This window comes from Pseudorca crassidens, chromosome 4 (genome assembly GCF_039906515.1).
Source record: "Pseudorca crassidens isolate mPseCra1 chromosome 4, mPseCra1.hap1, whole genome shotgun sequence".
NCBI classification, from domain to species: Eukaryota; Metazoa; Chordata; class Mammalia; order Artiodactyla; family Delphinidae; genus Pseudorca; species Pseudorca crassidens.
In genome coordinates this window covers 64,800,468-64,820,389 of record NC_090299.1, presented here as the reverse complement: position 1 = coordinate 64,820,389, position 19,922 = coordinate 64,800,468, and the positions used below count along the sequence as shown (strand labels likewise).

Here is a 19,922-nt window from a genome sequence, read left to right as displayed (position 1 = left end):
ATAGGTAACAGCAAACAATTAACAGTTAGAATGTCTTATTTGCCAATGGAGAGAGACAGTAAATTGCAACCAATTTTCTTTTATTATGTTTTACCCATTATTTAAACAAAAATTCCAAATAAGAATAAAATGTCAAGGGGAGGGATCAAGATGGTGGAGTAGTAGGATGTGGAGCTAACCTCCTCCCACAAATACATCAAAGATACATCTACAGGGCTTCCCTGGTGGCGCAGTGGTTGAGAATCTGCCTGCCAATGCAGGGGACACGGATTCAAGCCCTGGTCTGGGAGGATCCCACATGCCGCAGAGCAACTGGGCCCGTGAGCCACAACTACTGAGCCTGTGCATCTGGAGCCTGTGCTCCGACAAGAGAGGCCACGACAGTGAGAGGCCTGTGCACCGTGATGAAGAGTGGCCCCCACTCGCCACAACTAGAGAAAGCCCTTGCACAGAAACGAAGACCCAACACAGCCATAAATAAATAAATAAATTTATTTTTAAAAAAAAATACATCTACATGTGGAACGATTCTCAGAACACCTACTGAACCCTGGCAGAAGACCTCAGACTTCTGAGAGAGCAATAAAATCTCCACATAATCAGGTAGGACAAAAGAAAAAAGAAAAAAAGGGAGAAAGGAATCAGGACAGGACCCTGCGCTCCTGGGAGGTAACTGTGAAAGAGAAAAGGTTCCGGCACCCTGTGAAGTCCCCTCACCAATGGGGAGATCAGCTGGGACGGAGGGGGAGCTTTGGAGCCTCAGAAGAGAGCACAGAACTGGTGTGCAGCAGGCAGAATGGAAAGAGACCTGCACAGACAGTCAGTATCACAGCGTTGCACTCCCCAGCCTGAGACGTGCATCCACGAGTGTGGGCGGGGGCTGGGAGCTGAAGCTTGGGCTATGGAGGTCAGACCTGGGGTGAAGACTGGGGTTGGCTGTGGGGAAACAGCCTGAAGGGGCTGGATTTTGGTATGACTGAAACCAAGGGTGTACACAGAGGAAGCCCAGGCCCACCATAGAGGTAAGGTGCCACTGTTGAGGGCACGCGAGGGGAGGGGCGGGACCTGCCACAGCAGCCCCCTTCCCTGCACATGCACTCTAAGGTGACAGGGCACTGCCTGCACGAGCTCCAGGAGCAGGCACCAACCACTGCTGTGGGCTCAGGGGTGGGCATGAGCCACCAATGCCATCGCAGCCTCCAGGGGCACGAGTGAGCCACCACCACACCGAGAGCTCTGGGAGCGGGTGCCAGCTGCCACCTTTGCGGGCTCTGGGAGAGAACGCCAGCCACTGCCTCTGCACACCCCCTATCAGTGGGATAACAGCCAGTACACACTGAGGAAAGAGACAGCAGGCATCCATACTAAAAACAACGCTTACACCAAAAATATTAAAACCACACAAGCTACACAGGGCTGCTCCTACATATAAACAGCCCTCCAAGACCACAGTAGATAAGTGTTTCTCCTAAACTCACAGAGTAAGGGAAATATAAGTAAAACAAAGAAGCAGAGGGACCACTCCCAGTTAAAAGACCAAGAGAATTTCCCTGAAAGAACAAACAATGAAATAGACCTCTTCAGTCTAACAGATGCTGAGTTCAAAAAGGAGATAATGAAAATACTGAAGGAATTAAGAGTTTATCGACAGAAATGCAGAATACTGTAAAAAAGAGCTAGAAACTATAAAGAGGAGCCAAGAAAAATTAAAAACTCATTTGCTGAGATGAAAGCTGAGCTAAAGGCAATGAACAGCAGAATGAATAATGCAGAAGAACAAATAAGTCATCTGGAAGATAGAATAATGAAAATCACCCAATCAGAACAGCAGATAAAAAGGCAAATTAAGGGCTTCCCTGGTGGTGCAGTGGTTGAGAGTCCACCTGCCGATGCAGCGGACACGGGGTTCGTGCCCCGGCCCGGGAGGATCCCACATGCCGCGGAGCGGCTGGGCCCGCGAGCCATGGCCGCTGAGCCTGCGCGTCTGGAGCCTGTGCTCCACAACGGGAGAGGCCACAACAGTGAGAGGCCCATGTACTGCAAAAAAAAAAAAAAAAAGAAAAAGAAAAAAAAAGAAAGGCAAATTTAAAAAAAAAATGAAAGCAATATAAGACATGTATGGGATAATATAAAGCTTGCCAATCTACCCATAATAGGGATTCCAGAGGAGAAGACAGAGAAAAAGGGATCGAAAATGAATTTGAAGAAATTATGTCTGAAAAATTCTCAAACCTAAAGAAGGAAACATAAATCCAGATACAGGAAGGAGAGTCCCAAACAAGATGAACCCAAACAGACCTACACCAAGACATATTGTAATTAAAATGGCGAAAGTTAAAGAGAGGATTCTGAAGGCAGCAAGAGAAAAACAAAGTCTTAGTTACAAGGGAACCCCCATAAGGCTATCAGCTGATTTCTCTACAGAAATGTTACAGTACAGAAGGGAGTGGCAAGATATATTCAAATTCCTAAAAGGGAAAAATGTGCAACCTAGAATACTATACCCAGCAAGATTATCATTTAGAATAGAAGGAGAGACAAAGAATTTCTCAGATAAGCAAAAACTAAAAATACAGCAATACTAAACCTATCCTAAAAGAAGTATTGAAAGGTCTTCTCTAAATAGAAGAGAAGCAAGAATGTATAGAAAAGAGAAAATCACAATTGGAAAGGACTAGGACTTCCAATACTATGTTGAGTAGAAGTGGTGAGAGTGGGCATCCTTGTCTTGTTCCAGATTTTAGTAGGAATGCTTTCAGTGCTTCCTGCTAAATGGCATCGGTGCCATTTATGGCATCAGTGGCTTATTTAAATCACTTAAGTCAGTACACAGATTTTTTAAAAATCAAAACATTTTTGTGAAAACGATGACAATGAACAGCAAAAGGATAAACATGAAGATGTAAAAGAGGACATCAAAATCATAAAATGTGGGGCAGGAAAGTAAGAAAATGTAGATTCTTTTTTTTTCAGATGTGTTTGAGCCTATATGACTATCAGTCTAAAGCAAGTAGATATAGGAAGGGGTTAACATACTTGAAAAACAGAATAACCACAAATCAAAAACACAATAGATTCACAAAAACCAAAAAGAACACAAGCATAAAATAAAAGGAAATCATCAAACCACAAAAAGCAAAACAAAAGGAAAAAGAAAGGAACAAAGAAACACAGAATCAACTGGTAAACAAGGTTTAAAATGGCAATAAATACGTATCTATCAATAATTACCTTAAATGTCAATGGACTAAATGCTCCAATCAAAAGACACAGAGTGGTGGACTGGATTAAAAAACAAAAGCCTACAATATGCTGCCTACAAGAGACCCACTTTAGGGCAGGAGACACACATAGATTGAAAGTGAGGGGATGGAAAAAGATATTTCATGCAAATAAAAATGACAAGTAGGGGTCACAATACTCATATCAGACAAAACAGACTTCAAAACAAAGGCCATAAAGAAAGATAAAGATATATTACTATATAATGATAAAAGGATCAATACAAGAAGAGAATTTTACACTCATTAACATATATGCACCTAATACAGAAGCACCCAAATATATAAAACAAATACTAACAGACATAAAGGGAGAAATTGACAGGAATACAATAATAGTAGGAGACTTTAACATCCCACTCATATCAATGGAAATATCTTCTAGACAGAAAATCAATACGGCAACACAGATCCTAAATGATAAAATTGAACAGTTAGACTTAACTGATATTTTCAGGACATGACAACTAAAAAAAACCAGAATACACATTCTTTTCAAGTGCACATGGAACATTTTCTAGGGCTGACCATATATTAGGGCACAAAACAAGCCTCAACAAATTGAAGAGTATAGAAATTATCTCAAACATCTTTTCTGACAACAATGGCATGAAACTAGAAATCAACCACAGAAAAAGAAATGAGAAAAAAACGACTACATGGAGACTAAACAACATGCTATTAAAAAAACAGTGGGTCAATGACAAAATCAAAGAGGAAATTAAAAAATACCTTGAGACAAATGACAAAGAAAACACAACCAAACAAAATCTATAGGATGCAGCAAAAACAGTTCTTAGAGAGAAGTTCATAGTGATACAGGCCTTCCTCAAGAAACAACAAAAACCCAAATAAATAACCTAACCTACCACCTAAAAGAATTACAAAAAGAACAAACAAAACATAAAGTCAGCAGAAAGAAGGAAATAATAAAGATCAGAGAGGGAATAAATAAAATAGAGATTACAAAACTACAGAAAAAAAAAATAAAACCAAGAGCTGGTTTGCTGAAAGGGTAAACAAAATTGACAAACCTCTGAACAGGCTCACCAAGAAGAAAAGAGAGAGAACCCAAATAAACAAAATAAGAAATGAAAAAGGAGGGACTTTCCTGGTGGTGTAGTGGTTAAGAATCCACCTGCCAATGCAGGGGGCATGAGTTCGATCCCTGGTCTGGGAAGATCCCACTTGCCACGGAGCAACTAAGCCCGTGCGCCACAACTACTGAGCCTGCGCTCTACAGCCTGCAAGCCACAACTACTGAAGTCCGTGTGCCTAGAGCCCATGCTCCTCAACAAGAGAAGCCACCACAATGAGAAACCCATGCACCGCAACAAAGAGTGGCCCCCGCTCGCTGCAATTAGAGAAGGCCCGCACGCAGCAACGAAGACCCAACACAGCCAAAAATAAATAACAAAATAAAAATAAATAAATTTATTTTTAAAAAAAGAAATGAAAAAGGAGAAATCTCAACTGATACCACAGAAATACAAAAAAAAAAAAAAAAAAACAAGAAAAAAAACAGAGAATACTGTGAAAATTATATGCCAACAAATTCAACAACCTAGATGAAATGGACAAGTTTTTAGAAACATAGAGCCCACTAAAACTGAATCAAGAAGAAACAGATAATTTGAACAGACTGACCTCTAGAAGTGAAATAGAACCTGTAATTTTAAAACCCTCTACAAACAAAAGTCCAGGACCAGATGGCTTCACAGGCAAATTCTACCAAACATACAAAGAAGAACTTTTACCAATACTTCTCAAACTCTTCCAAATGATTCAAGAGGAGGGAACACTCTCAAAGACATTCTATGAAGCCACCATCACCCTGATACCAAAACCAGACAAAGATAGCACCAAAAAAGAAAATTAGAGGCCAAAATCTTTGATGAATATAGATGCAAAAATTCTCAACAAAATACTAGCAACCCGAGTCCAATATACATAAAAAAGATCATACACCACAACCAAGTGGGATTCATCCCAAGTTCATAAGGATGGTTCAACAAATGCAATTCAATCAATAAGATACACCACACCAACAAAATAAAAGACAGAAACCGCATGATCATCTCAATAGATGCAGAAAAAGCATTTGACAAAATTAACATCAATTCATGATAAAAACTCTTACCAAAGTGGGTATAGAGGGAACGTATCTCAACATAATAGCAAAATTATTACAAACCCACAGCCAACAGAATACTCAATGGTGAAAAACTGAAAGGCTTCCTGCTAAAATCTGGAACAAGACAAGGATGCCACTCTCACCACTTCTACACAACATAGTATTGGAAGTCCTAGGCCCAGCAATCAGACAAGAAAAAGAAATGAAAAGTATCCAAATTGGAAGGGAAGAAGTAAAATTGTTATTATATGCAGATAACATGATACTATATATAGAAAACCCTAAAGACTCCACACAAAAACTACTAGAACTGATAAATGAATTCATCAAGGTAGCAGGATACAAGATTAATATACAGAAATCGGTTGCATTTCTTTACACTAACAATGAAATATCAGAAAGGGAATGTAAAAAAACAATACCTTTTAAAATCACACCAAAAAAAATAAAATAGGAATAAACTTGACCAAGGAGGTGAAAGACTTATATGCTGAGAATTATAAAACATTAATAAAGAAAATTAAAGATGATTCAAAGAAACAGAAAGATATCCCATGCTCTTGGATTGGAAGAATTAATATGGTTAAAATGGCCATACTACCCAAAGCAGTCTACAGAATTAATGCGATCCCTATCAAATTACCCATGACATTTTACACAGAACTAAAACAAATAATTCCAAAATTTATATGGAACCATAAAAGACCCAGAATTGCCAAAGCAATCCTGAGGAAAAAGAACAAAGCAGGAGGGGACTTCCCTGGTGGTACAGTGGTTAAGAATCTGCCTGCCAATGCAGGGGACATGAGTTCGATCCCTGGTCTGGGAAGCTCCCACATGCCGTGGAGCAACTAAGCCCATGTGCCACAACTACTGAGCCTGCGCTCTAGAGCCCACAAGCCACAACTACTGAGTCCACGTGCCACAACTACTGAAGCCCGCGTGCCTAGAGCCTGTGCTCTACAACAAGAGAAGCCACCGCAGTGAGAAGCCCGTGCACCACAATGAAGAGTAGCTCCCACTCGCCACAACTAGAGAAAGCCTGCGCACAGCAACAAAGACCCAACACAGCCATAGATAGATAGATAGATAGATAGATAAATAAATACATAAATAAAATTTTAAAAGAAGAACAAAGCAGGAGGCATAACTGTCCCAGACTTCAGACAATACTACTAAGCTACAGTAATCAAAACAGTGTGGTACTGGCACAAAAACAGATATATGGTCAATGGAACAGAATACAGAGCCCAGAAATAAACCCACACACCTATAGGTAAATAATCTTCGACAAAGGAGGCAAGAATATACAATGGGAAAAGGACGGTCTCTTCAGCAAGTGGTGCTGGGAAAGTTGGACAGCCACACGTAAATCAATAAAGTTAGAACACACTCTCGCACCATACACAAAATAACTCAAAATGGCCTAAAGACTTAAACATAAGACATGACACCATAAAACTCCTAGAAGAGAACATAGGGAAAGCATTCTCTGACATAAATCATACCAATGTTTTCTTAGGTCAGACTCCCAAGGCAATAGAAATAAAAAAATAAATAAACAAATGGGACCTAATCAAACTTACAAGCTTTTGCACAGCAAGGGAAGCCGTTAAGAAAATGAAAAGACAACCTACTGAATGGGAGAAAATATTTGCAAACAATGCAGCCAACAAGGACTTAATTTCCAAAATATACAAACAGCTCATACAACTCAACAACAAACAACCCAATCGAAAAATTGGCAGATCTTAATAGACATTTCTCCAAAGAAGACATACAGATGGCCAGTAGGCACAGGAAAAGATGCTCAACATTTCTAATTATCAGAGAAATGCAAATCAAAACTACTTGAGTACCACCTCACACTGGTCAGAACGGCCATCATTAAAAAAATCTACAAATAAAAAATGCTGGAGAGAGTGTGAAGAAAAGAGAACCCTCCTACACTGTTAGTGGGAATGTAAGTTGGTGCAGCCACTGTGGAAAACAGTATGGAGGTTCCTTAAAAAAGGAAAAATAGAAGGGAATTCCCTGGCGGTCCAGTGGTTACGACTCCACACTTTCACTGCTGAGGGCCCGGGTTCGATCCCTTGTCAGGGAACTAAGGTCCCACAAGCCGTGTGGCGCAGTCAAAAAAAAAAAAAAACCTAAAAACAGAATTACCATATGATCCAGCAATCCCAATACTGGGCATATATCCAGACAAAACTATAATTCAAAAAGATACACACACCCTATGTTCAGAGCAGCACTATTCACAACAGCCAAGACATGGAAATAACATAAATGTCCACTGACAGATGAATGGATAAAGAAGATGTGGTACATATATATGCAATGGAATACTACTCAGCCATAAAAAAGAATGAAATAGGACTTTCCTGGTGGTGCAGTGGTTAAGAATCTGCCTGCCAATGCAGGGGGTACAGTTCCGAGCCCTGATCCGGGAAGATTCCACATGCCACGGAGCAACTAAGCCCATGTGCCACAACTACTGAGCCTGTGCTCTAGAGCCCTCAAGCCACAACTACTGAGCCCGTTTGCCACAACTACTGAAGCCCGCGCGCCTAGAGCCCGTGCTCCACAACAAGAGAAGCCACTGCAATGAGAAGCCCGCGCACCGCAACGAAGAGTAGCCCCCACTCACCACAACTAGAGAAAGCCTGCACGCAGCAACGAAGACCCAACGCAGCCAAAAAAAAAGAACAAAATAATGCCATTTGCAGCTAGAGATTATCATGCTAAGTGAAGTCAGAAAGAGAAAGACAAATACCATATGATATCACTTATATGTGGAATCTAAAATATGACACAACTGAACCTATTTATGAAACAGAAACAAACTCATAGACATAGAGAACAGACTTGTGGTTGCCAAGAGGGAAGGGGGGTGGGGGAGGGATGGAGTGGGAAGCTGGGGTTAGCAGATGTAAGCTATTATATATAGAATGGATAAACAACAAGGTCCTACTGTATAGCACAGGGAACTATATTCAATATCCTGTGATAAACCATAATAGAAAAGAATATTTTTTAAAAAGAATGTATATATATGTATAACTGAATCAGTTTGCTGTACAGCAGAAATTAACACAACATTGTAAAGTCAACCATACGTCAATAAAAAACAGAATGTCAAAGCAGTACAATACTATTATAAAATAAAAGCTCTAGTATTTCACGTTAGCTCATAGTTTATTATACTTCCCAAGTTTCCCATCTTTAAACAACTATGCCAAGAACCTTTCAACATATTAAAAACTCTTCCCCAAGTCACCAATATGTTAATTAAAAGGCTTCCATTATCAAAACAGGTAAATATGTATAGTAATCACAAACGTATAATCCAAAAAAATCCTTTACCTCCACATGTCAGAATACAAAAAGTACGACTTCCTTCTTTTGGTTACTTTTTGCACAATTACAATATAAAAATATGGCCTATCACTACATTATTCTTCTCAATCACTTTTGAGATTAACAGATGACTTATGTGGTGTTCAAGAAAGTACATACCAAAGAAAAGACTTTGTGTCAGAAATACAAAAATCTCTAATCACTAATATGTTTAAACTAAAATTTTAGTTTTTATATTTAATATTTAATTTTTCATTCAATAGTAAATGGTTCATTCATAAACAATAATTGTTATAGTCCCATGCTTTTATAAATAAAACATGTAATCAAAGGAATAAATAATTTTCCACAAAAGTTAAAATATCAGGAACTCTTATTAATAATTTTGTATGTTATATTCAGAAGTTTAAAACCATTTCAAATTTATATTTATTCACTCATTTGCCTACTATGTGAAAAACACATAAATAAAATATTAGCTCTCTTAAATAGTTTACAATTTAGTTGGAGAAACTAATTGGTATACAATAATATAAAGAAGACCACATACGAATGCTGAGCCAAGTAGAGACAAAATTATGTAGAAATACAGAATAAGGTACAATTAATTGTGGCCATGGGAGATAGCAAATATGAAAACTTCACAGAGGAAGGAGCATTGGTGCTATGTCTTGAAGAATAAGTAGGTTTCCAATAAGGCAAAGATGGGATTCTAGACAGAAAGAAGAACATGAACAAAAGCACAAGTGTCATGAAGATGTATGTTCAGGGAACAGCAAGTATTTCCATGTGGCTGAGGTAGAGAGTAAGTAAGAGGATGTAGAGGTCACTTAGGATGTGGGCAGACATACATGACCTCAAATGACATGCCAAGGAGTCTGGCCAATAGTGGTGCTTAATAAAATGTTTGTGCTGAACTAAGCCGAAATATAATAGCTGTGTAGGTTCTACACAGCTAGTCACTCCTCTTACCAACCCTGTAACCAACAAACTGAATTTCTGAAGCCTATTCGTCTATGTTCTCTACACAAATAGAAAGCATCAAAAAAAATAATTCACTTATATATTAAATAAAGAATACTCACTGAAAATAATTATTTCTTACCAATGTAAGGTTTGGATTTTTGTCACTTAGATATATCTAGCACCTAGAAAAGTGCCTGGTATATAGTAGGTATTCAACAAATATTTAATAGACCATGATATATTTTAGCTACATACATGTTATCTTTTCTAATAGTAATAATAATCCATAATCAATACTGGTAAAGTTACCATACAGAAATTGGCCCTGCATAACAAAATGATCTTCAAACCCCAACTTACAGTCTATTTCTTTGAATAATAAAATAACTTAATACCCAGAGTCCAACTCATACCTGACTTAGATGATGACATTTGGGAATTTTTGAGTTGGTGATACTTAAATGAGATTTTGGATTTAGAATTGATCTTGGAATGGGTGAAGACTTGAGAATGTTGGAGTGAGATAAATGTATTTTATGTATGAAACAGACATCAATTTTAGGGGGCCAGAGAGTGGACTATTGTGGGTTCAATAGTGTCCCCCCCACCAAATTCATGTCCACCCAAAACTCCAGAATGTGACCTTATTTGGAAATAGGGTCTTAGCAAAGGAGCTAATACTGGAGTAGGATAAACCCTAGGTCCAATATTGGTGTCCCTACAAGAAGAGAGGATATACAGAGACACACAGGGAAGAAGACCATATGATGGAGGCAGAGATTGGAGTGATGAAGCTACAAGCCAAGGAGCACCAAGGATTGTTAACAAACACCAGAAGCTGGAAGAGAGTCACAGAATAGATTCCCTCTCACAGGCCCTAGAGGGAATCACCCCTGCCAACTACTTGATTTTGGACTTCTGGTCTCCAGAACTGCGAGAGAATCAATTTCTGTTGTTACAAGTCAACAAGTTTAGGATAATTTATTGTGGCAGCTCAGGCAAATAATACACATGGAAAAAGGAATTTTGCAGATGTAATTAAGGCTCAAATTAGTTAACCTTAAGCTATGGGTATTATCTCAGTGGACCTGACCTAATCACAGGAGCCATCCAGGTCTACAGGTTAGAGACAGAAGAAATCAGAGATTCAAAGCACGAGCAGAGTATAATGCACTATTGTTGGCTTGAAGATGGAGGAATAGCAAGTGGCAAGGAATGAATGTGGTCTCTAGAAGCAGAGAGCAATCTTGGATTGACAGCCAGCAAAGAAACAAGGACCTCAGTCCCACTACCACAAGAGTGAGGATGGAAGCAAATTTTCCCCCAGAGTCTCCAGCAAAGAATTCATCAGGCTGACATCCTGAGCAGAGAATCCATCCATGCCATCCAGACAACTGACCTACAGAACTCTGAGTTAATTAACAGGTACTGTCTTCAACTGCTACATTTGTGGTAATTTCTTAAGCATAAATAGAAAGCTAATACACAATGGCTCACATTTAGTGAGGAGAAATGCCAGACTGTCACGGCAGACAGTGGAAGACAGGATTAAAAGCCTCAGAGGAGTGAGCTTGCTTCAATGGATGTACTATTAGGGCTCAAGAACTCTCCAGAGGACTATGTTGAGAGGAGGGCCCAGAAGATACACATTTTATCAGAGCAACAAGGAGTGTGCTGCTGGGAGGGCACTAGCAGCACTCATGAGTTCACTGGTGGCTTCCCTCCCTAGGCCAGGGCTGACAGTAGGAGAGGCCATTATAGAACTGGGCTCACTGAGAGCAATGAGAATAAAGATCCTGAAACAACAGAGGCGAAGTGGGCAAAGTACCCATCAGAAGCCAGGTGTATGTGATTACTGATTACCTTAATGAGCACCAAGGCTAGAAGAGCAATCCAATCCCACTCATGCACTGTTTATCTTCCCTATACTCCACCTTTACTAGTAACAGAAAATCAAAACACAGAATACAACTTATCAGGACCTAAACTTCAAGCTCACAGACTGTTCACTATTAGAAAATATTTAGCATTAATTCACCACCATGTTAAAATGTCAGATGAGAAAAAACATTTGATCATATCATTAAATGCTGCAAAGGCTTTTGATAAAACTAGGCATCCATTAGTGATTTTAAAAATCTCTTATTACGATCCTGGCATAAGTATAGACATACAGATCAATGAAACAGAATTGAGAGGCCAGAAATAAGCCCATTCATCTATGATCAACTGATTTTCAACAGGGGTGCCAAGACCATTCACTGTAGAAAGAATAGTCTCTTCAACAAACGGTGCTGGGACAACTGGATATCCATATGCAAAGGAATGAAGTTGGACCCCTACCTCATAACATATACAAAAATTAATCAAAATGGATAACAGACATAAACGTAAGAGCTAAGATTACAAAATGGTTGGAAGAAAACATAGGCATAATTCTTCATGACCTTGCATTAAATAACAGTTTCTTAAATATGATACCTAAAGCACAAGCAATAAAATAAAAAACAAATAAATCGGACTTCTTCAACATTATAAACTTTTATGCATCAAAGGACATTATCAAGAAAGTAAAAAGACAGCCCACGAATGGGAGATAATAATTGCAAGTTATATATGTGATAAGGGTATGATATACAAAACATATAAGGGAGTCTTACAATTCAACAATAAAAAAGACAAATACAGTCATCCCTTGGTATGAGGGGGATTGGTTCCAGGACACCCGTTGGATACCAAGATCCACAGATGCTCAAATACCTTATATAAAATGGTATAGTATTTGCATATAACCTAAGCACATGCTCCTGTATACTTTAAATTATCTCTAGACTACTCATAATACCTAATACAATGTAAATGCTATGTAAATAGTTGCAGCAAATTCAAGTTTTGCTTTTTGTAAATTGCTGGAATTTTTTTCCAAATATTTTCAATCTGTAGTTGGTTGAATCCTCAGATGTGGACCCCTCAGACATGGAAGGCCAACTGTAACACAATTTTTTAAATAAATTTATTTATTGTATTTATTTATTTTTGGCTGCGTTGGGTCTTCGTTGCTGCTCATGGGCTTTCTCTAGTTGCAGCAAGCTGGGGCTACTCTTCGTTGCAGTGTGCAGGCTTCTTGTTGCGGTGGCTTCTCTTGTTGTGGAGCATGGGCTCTAGGCATGAGGGCTTCAGCAGCTGTGGCATGTGGGCTCAGTAGTTGTGACTCACGGGCTCTAGAGCACAGGCTCAGTAATTGTGGCACACGGGCTTAGTTGCTCCGCAGCATGTGGGATCTTCCTGGACCAGGGCTCGAACTCGTGTCCCCTGCCTTGGCAGGCGGATTCTTAACCAGTGCACCACCAGGGAAGTCCCATAGTACAGTTTTTAAATGGGCAAAGAACCTGAAGACATTGTCCAAAGAAGATATATAAATAGTTAATAAGCACATGAAAAGAAGCTCAACATCATTAGTTCCCAGGAAGATTCAAATCAAAACCACAGTGACCAAGATTGGCCAAGATGGCAGAGTAGGAAGACTCTGAGCTCACTTCTTCTCACAAGCACACCAAAATCACAACTATTTGCAGAACAACCATTGATGAAAAAGTCTGGTACCTACCAGAAAAGATCTTCTACAACTAAAGACATAAAGAAAGAGCCACAAGACAGGTAGGAGGGGCAGACTTGAAATATAGCTAAGTTCCATAACCCCAGGTGGGTGACCCACAAATTGGAGAATAATTATATTGCAGAGGTTCTCCCACAAGAGTGACAGTTATGAGCGCCACGTCAGGCTCCCCAGCCTGGGGGTCTGGCACCAGGAAGACAAGGCCCCAGGGCATTCGGCCTTGAAGGCCAGTGGGACTTAATTTCGGGAGTCCCACAGGACTGGGAGAAATAGAGACTTCACTCTTAAATGGCACACACAAAATCTCACATGTTCTGGAACCCAGGGAAAAAGCAGTAATTTGATAGGAGCCTGGGCCAGACCTATCTGCTGGTCTTGCAGAGTCTCTCAGAGAGGTGAGGGGCGGCTGCACTCACCCTGGGTGCACAGACACTGGTGGCAGCCATTCTTGGGAGTTCCTTCTACCACATGGATGCTGATACTGGCAAACACCATTGTGGAATCTTCCCTCTAGCTCATTAGCACCAAGACCTGGCCCCACCCAACCCAACAGCCTTTAGGTGCCAGTGCTGGGACAAATCAGGCCAAGCAACTAATTGGGTGGGATACAGCACCATCCATCAGCAGACAGACTGCCTAAAGACCTCCACATCTGCCTCTGGACACAGCCGTGCCCAATAGAGGGCCCAGGGCCCATTTCCACCCACCAGTGAGCAAGCACCAGCCCCAGAATCCTCTGGGCCTTGCCTCCTCTAGCCTCTGGACCAGGCTGACCCAACGTGGGCAGACACCAGATGCAAGAAAACCACAAACCCACAGCCTGCAAACCTATTCTGTCCAGACCAGGCCAGACCCTGCCCTGGGACCAGCTGGGCCCTGGCCCTGCCCATTAACAGGCCAACACAAGCTTCAGGACACCCCAGACTCCGTACCCAACTGTGTCAGGATCTGCTCCCCTTCCCTGCCTCACCCCCAGCCATGTTATATCAGCTCTGGGATGTCTGGGCCCTGCAACCAGACTCCAGGACCTGGCTCTTGATGTCAGTAGTCCAGCACTAACCCTAGGACCCAGCTTCAACCACCAGTGGGTGGGTATCCCATAGATTTTGTAAGGTTGTGTTTTCATTTTCATTTGTCTTGAGGCATTTCCTCATTTCTTCTTTGATTTCATTGTTGACCCATTGGTTTCTTAGTAGCATGTTGTTTAGTCTCCATGTGTTCACTCTTTTCCTGTTTTTCTTTCTGTGCTTGATTTCTGGTTTCATACTGTTGTGGTCAGATAAGATGTTTCAAATAATTTCTATCCTTTTAAATTTGTTGAGGTTTTTTTTTATGACCTAGTATGTGGTCTATCCTAGAGAACATTCCATGTGCCCTTGAAAAGAATCTGTATTCTGGCTTTTTTGGAAGTAGTGTTCTGTAGATATCAATTAAGTCCTACTGATCTACTGTGTCATTTAGAACCTCTGTTGCCTTACTGATTTTTTGTCTGGATGATCTGTCCATTGATGTCAATGGGGTGTTAAGGTCTACTATTATTGTATTATTGTCAGTTTCTCCCTTTGTATCTGTTAGTATTTTCAAAGAACTTATACCTACCCGTCTCAAACTATTCCAAAAAATTGAAGAGGGAACACTCCCAAATTCATTCTGAAGCCACCATCACCCTGATACCAAAACCAGACAAAAACACTACAAAAAATGAAAACCACAGGCTAATATCTTTGATGAATATAGATGCAAAAATCTTCAAAACAAGATATTAGCAAACAAAATCCAACAATATGTAAAAAGGATAATACACCATGATCAAGCTGTAATCATTCCAGGGTAGCAAGGACAGCTCAATATACACAATCAATCAATGTGATGATACACCACGTTAACAAAAGGAAAGACAAAAACCACATGATCATCTCAATAGACAGAAAAAGCATTTGACAAAATTCAACACCCATTCTTGATAAAAACTGTCACAGAAGTGGGTATAGGGGGAACATATTTCAACATAATAAAAGCCATTTATGACAAACCCACAGCCAACATAATACTGAACAGTGAAAAGCTGAACGCCTTTCCACTAAATTTAGGAACAAGACAAGGATGCCCAGTTTCACCACTTCTACTCAACATAGTATTGGAAGTCCTAGCCCCAACAACCAGATAAGAAAAAGAAATGAAAGGTATCCAAATTGGAAGGGAAGAGGTAAAATTGTCACTATTTGGAGATGACATGATACTCTATATAGAGTATCCCTAAAGTCTCCACACAAAAACTATGAGAATAAATGAATTCAGCAAGGTAGTAGGATACAATATTAATATACAGAAATTTGTTGCATTTCTTTACACTAACAATGAAATTTCAGAAAGTAAAAAAAAAATCCTGTTTAAAATTGCGTCAAAAAAAATACCTAGGAATAAACTCAATCAAGGCAGTAAACACCTATATGCTGAAGATTATAAAACTTTGATAAAGAAACTGAAGATGATTCAAAGAAATGAAAAGATATCCCATGCACTTGGATTGGAAGAATATTTTTAAAATGGCCATACTACTCAAAGCAATCTACAGATTTAATGCAATCCTTATCAAAATACCCATGACATTTTTCACAGAACTAAAACAAATAATCCTAAAATGTATATGGAACAACAAAAGGCCCAGAATTATCAAAGCAATCCTGAGGGAAAAGAACAAAGCAGGAGGCATAACCCTCCAGACTTCAGACTATACTACAAAGTTACAGTAATCAAAACAGTGTGCTGGGGCTTCCCTGGTAGCGCAGCGGTTGAGAGTCCGCCTGCCAATGCAGGGTACACGGGTTCGTGCCCCGGTCCAGGAAGATCCCACATTCCGTGGAGTAGCTGGGCCCGTGAGCCAATGGCCGCTGAGCCTGTGCGTCCGGAGCCTGTGCTCCGCAACGGGAGAGGCCACAACAGTGAGAGCCCCGCGTACCACAAAAAAAATAATAAATTAATTAATTTAAAAAAAAAAAAAGTGTGCTGTTGGCACAAAAACATACATACAGTTCAGTGGAACAGAACAGACAGCCCAGAAATAAACCCACAAACCTATGATCAATTAATCTTTGACAAAACAGGCAAGAATATACAATGGAGAAAAGACAGTCTCTCTTGAAGACTTGTTGATGTGGTATTGGGAAAGCTGGACAGCTACCTGTAAATCAATGAAATTACAACACTCTCTCACACCACACACAAAAATAAACTCAAAATGGTTTAAAGACCTAAATATAAGATTTGACACCATAAAACTCCTAGAAGAGAACATAGGCAAAACATTCTCTGACATAAATTGTAGCAGTATTTTCTTAGATCAGCCTCCCAAGGCAATAGAAATAAAAACAAAAATAAACAAATGGGACCTAATCAAACTTACAAGCTTTTGCACAGCAAGGGAAACCATTAAAAAAATGAAAAGACAACCTAAGGAATGGGAGAAAATATTTGCAAACAATGCAACCAACAAGGACTTAATTTCCAAAATATACAAACAGCTCATACAATTTAACAACAAAAAAACAAACAACCCAATCGAAAAACTGGCAGAAGACCTTAATAGACATTTCTCCAAAGAAGACATACAGATGGCCAGTAGGCACATGAAAAGATGATCAATGTTGCTAATTATTACAGAAATGCAAATCAAAACCACAATGAAGCATCACCTCACACTGGTCAGAATGGCTGTCATCAAAAAGTCTACACATAATACATGCTAGAGAGGGTGTGGAGGTGTTCCTCTATTTTTGCCGTATTACATTCTTAGAACCTTATCCCCGACAGACAAATCAAGAGTCATCCACACTAACGATTTTGGTCATATACCTGAAATAATTCTCTTTGCCACTAGATGGAGATTTAGTTAATGCTGTGTTGAGAAGCTGCCAGAAAAAAGGTTGGCTGTTAGCTACCAACAAGAATTACTAAATAAGGAAGCAAAGTAAGAAGGGAAATACGGATGTGGTTACAAACATGTCCACCTGTGAACTGGCAAAGGAAAAATATCTAATTAAAAGGAGAGAGCAAACCATATACATATTAAGATGCTACTATAAGAATTACAGTAAAAGTTCAGAACAGGAGAAATAAGTGAAAAATAGGAGACATTTTAAAATACCTTATTAACTGTCGCAGTCTTGAAGAACTAATTGGTATCATACAGTAATCTTAAATATACTCCTTATCTTGACGTCCAGAGTTTGGATGGAGTATTACTGTTTTTCTTCTCCGCCCCTAGTTTATTATAGCATTTTACCCAGAAGCTACTATGGTTATTCAAGCTATTCTTATCTTAGTCCTTGTGGGTACCAAAGGCTAAATGGGTCTAAGAAACACATGTTTTCAGATAATAAACATCCAATTTTCTCTCTATTTTCTAAGGTTATTTTATACTCTTACTTTTCTTCTACTGAAGCACAGATGTATCTAAAACTCAGGGTATAAAGTTTATACTCAATTTATCCAGAAATTAATCAAGTCTAATAAGCCCAAATGCCTTTAGCCTTATTTAACAATAACAACAAAAACAAGAATCTTTTAGTGTACAAGAGAATGCACATGCCAAGCCATTGTAAAGGCTTTACAGAATCTACTTTCAAGTTGTAAGAAGTTAGGCTATTTGGTCATATTAAAGTCTAATAAAAAGGAACTGAAACGTCTTCTACTTCTAACTCAGAAAATCAAAATTTTTCACTTTCAAAAATATTTGGTTGAGGTGTTTAGAAGAATCCTTCCTTTCTTACCTATAAGATTGTACTTTAGTCCCGTGGTCTTGAAATTCCAGTGCTTTCTTAACAACAGCTTCATTTTCTTCTGGATAAACTGAATATGTGCAGTAAACAACTGCTTGAGCTCTAGTAACTACATTTAAAGAAGATGGAATTAATATAATGACCCCAGTAACAATCCTAAACAAATCTGTTATGTTTTCAAACGTCTGTCTGTACTAATACCACATGGTTTTGATAGGAATTATTTCTATAGATGCTTGCATGGCTCCCCTTTAAAGCATGTATTAGTAATGTAGGCTGTGGCCAATAAATAAAATAAATCTAACTGGATTGTATGGAAATCTAATCAAATGTGACCAACCTAATTACAAACACAAACAAATAAATACTGCAGATTACCATAAGCTTGACACTCCCAGCTATTCTTCCACAAGCCATATCACGTAACTAGTTAAAAGGACTCTAGAAACAGACAGACTTAGATGTGAATCCCAATTCTGTAACTTACTGCTGTATGAACCTGGGAAAATTACTTAACTCTCCAATTCTTCAACTGTAAAATGAGGTAATCTTATTACCTGCAACTCACTCACTTATTCACACTTACTGAGCACCTACTATGTGCTAGGCAGTGTTCTCACCATTCAATATACACACACAAAAATCCCTGCCCCAAGGAGCTTATTTTCTATGTTTCATTGACATAAGACAAATAAATAAGAAAATTAGGGAACTCCCTGGTGGTCCAGTGGTTAGGACTCAGCGCTCTCATTGCCAGAGGCCCAGGTTCGATCCCTGGTTGGGGAACTAAGATCCTGCAAGCCAAGCAGTGGCACAGCCCAAGTAAAAATACACACACACACACACACACACACACACACACACACACACATATAGCATTAGGAAGTGACAAATGCTATAGAGCAAATCAAAGCAGATACAGAGGACAGTTAGTTTCAAAAGATTATCTTGCAATTTTAAATAGAGTAATCAGAGAAAGAAGTTTAAAAATGCATTATTTATCAACTTCCTCATCTTCCAATCAACTCATTTCATAGATCATATACATACTATCATATTCAAATAAATATTTTTAATAACATCAATTAAAGGGGCAGAACTCCTCTGTGTTTTCTATTTTGCCTTATTTCTACTTCACATATGTTATATCTTCATATATTAAATCATCTATACCCTATACTTACCTTTGAGCCTTTGGAGGTCAGGATTTATCCACACTCATATCCCTAACAACCAGCTTAATATCTGACCCAGAGTAGGCATTTGATAAACATGCACTGAATTAATTAAAGTTTATATAATTTCTCAGAGACTTCTAGATTTCCATATCTATGTGTGGAAGGGCATTGATACTCAACATCTAAATGGTACTCAAAATCTAAATGCAGTGATTGAAGCAATAATATAAATACTTAAAGAGCCTTGTTACTCAGACTTAAAGAGATCTAGCCTTTATCTGTAATTGCATCTCTCTGTTCTCTTTTTAGTACTAAGAGAAGTAAGAGTTTGATTAAAATTGGGATTATAGAAGAGTTAGGGGCAGGCACAATGACAACGGAAAAATTACATCGAGTAAGAAGCCAAAGAAAAGAAATAAAGAAGATGAAACTGTACAACAATGGATGTATGTAATTATTTTACTTCAGCATTAAAGAAAACTGTAAATTATTCTTGCTAACCTATGTTTAAAATGATAGTAAAGCATATATTTTTGAGAATTAAATTGGTAAAAATAAATATTTTGTTATTTGAAGGAACTGAGTGTTCTGAAAAATTCACTTATGGTT

At 38.9% G+C, this 19,922-nt stretch overlaps 1 protein-coding gene across 3 annotated transcripts in view; it reads right to left on the bottom strand.

Moving 5' to 3' along the window:
* NSUN7 (NOP2/Sun RNA methyltransferase family member 7) overlaps positions 1-19,922 on the bottom strand; it is a 63,843-nt gene that overhangs the window by 2,558 nt on the left and 41,363 nt on the right. For 2 of the 3 annotated variants that reach the window (XM_067735811.1, XM_067735812.1), the window contains exon 10: positions 18,127-18,244. In XM_067735811.1, the coding sequence (XP_067591912.1) occupies positions 18,127-18,244 (118 nt within the window). Of the gene's footprint in view, position 1; positions 13,131-18,126; positions 18,245-19,922 lie in introns of those variants that run through there. The other variant, XM_067735813.1, reaches the window with a different exon arrangement.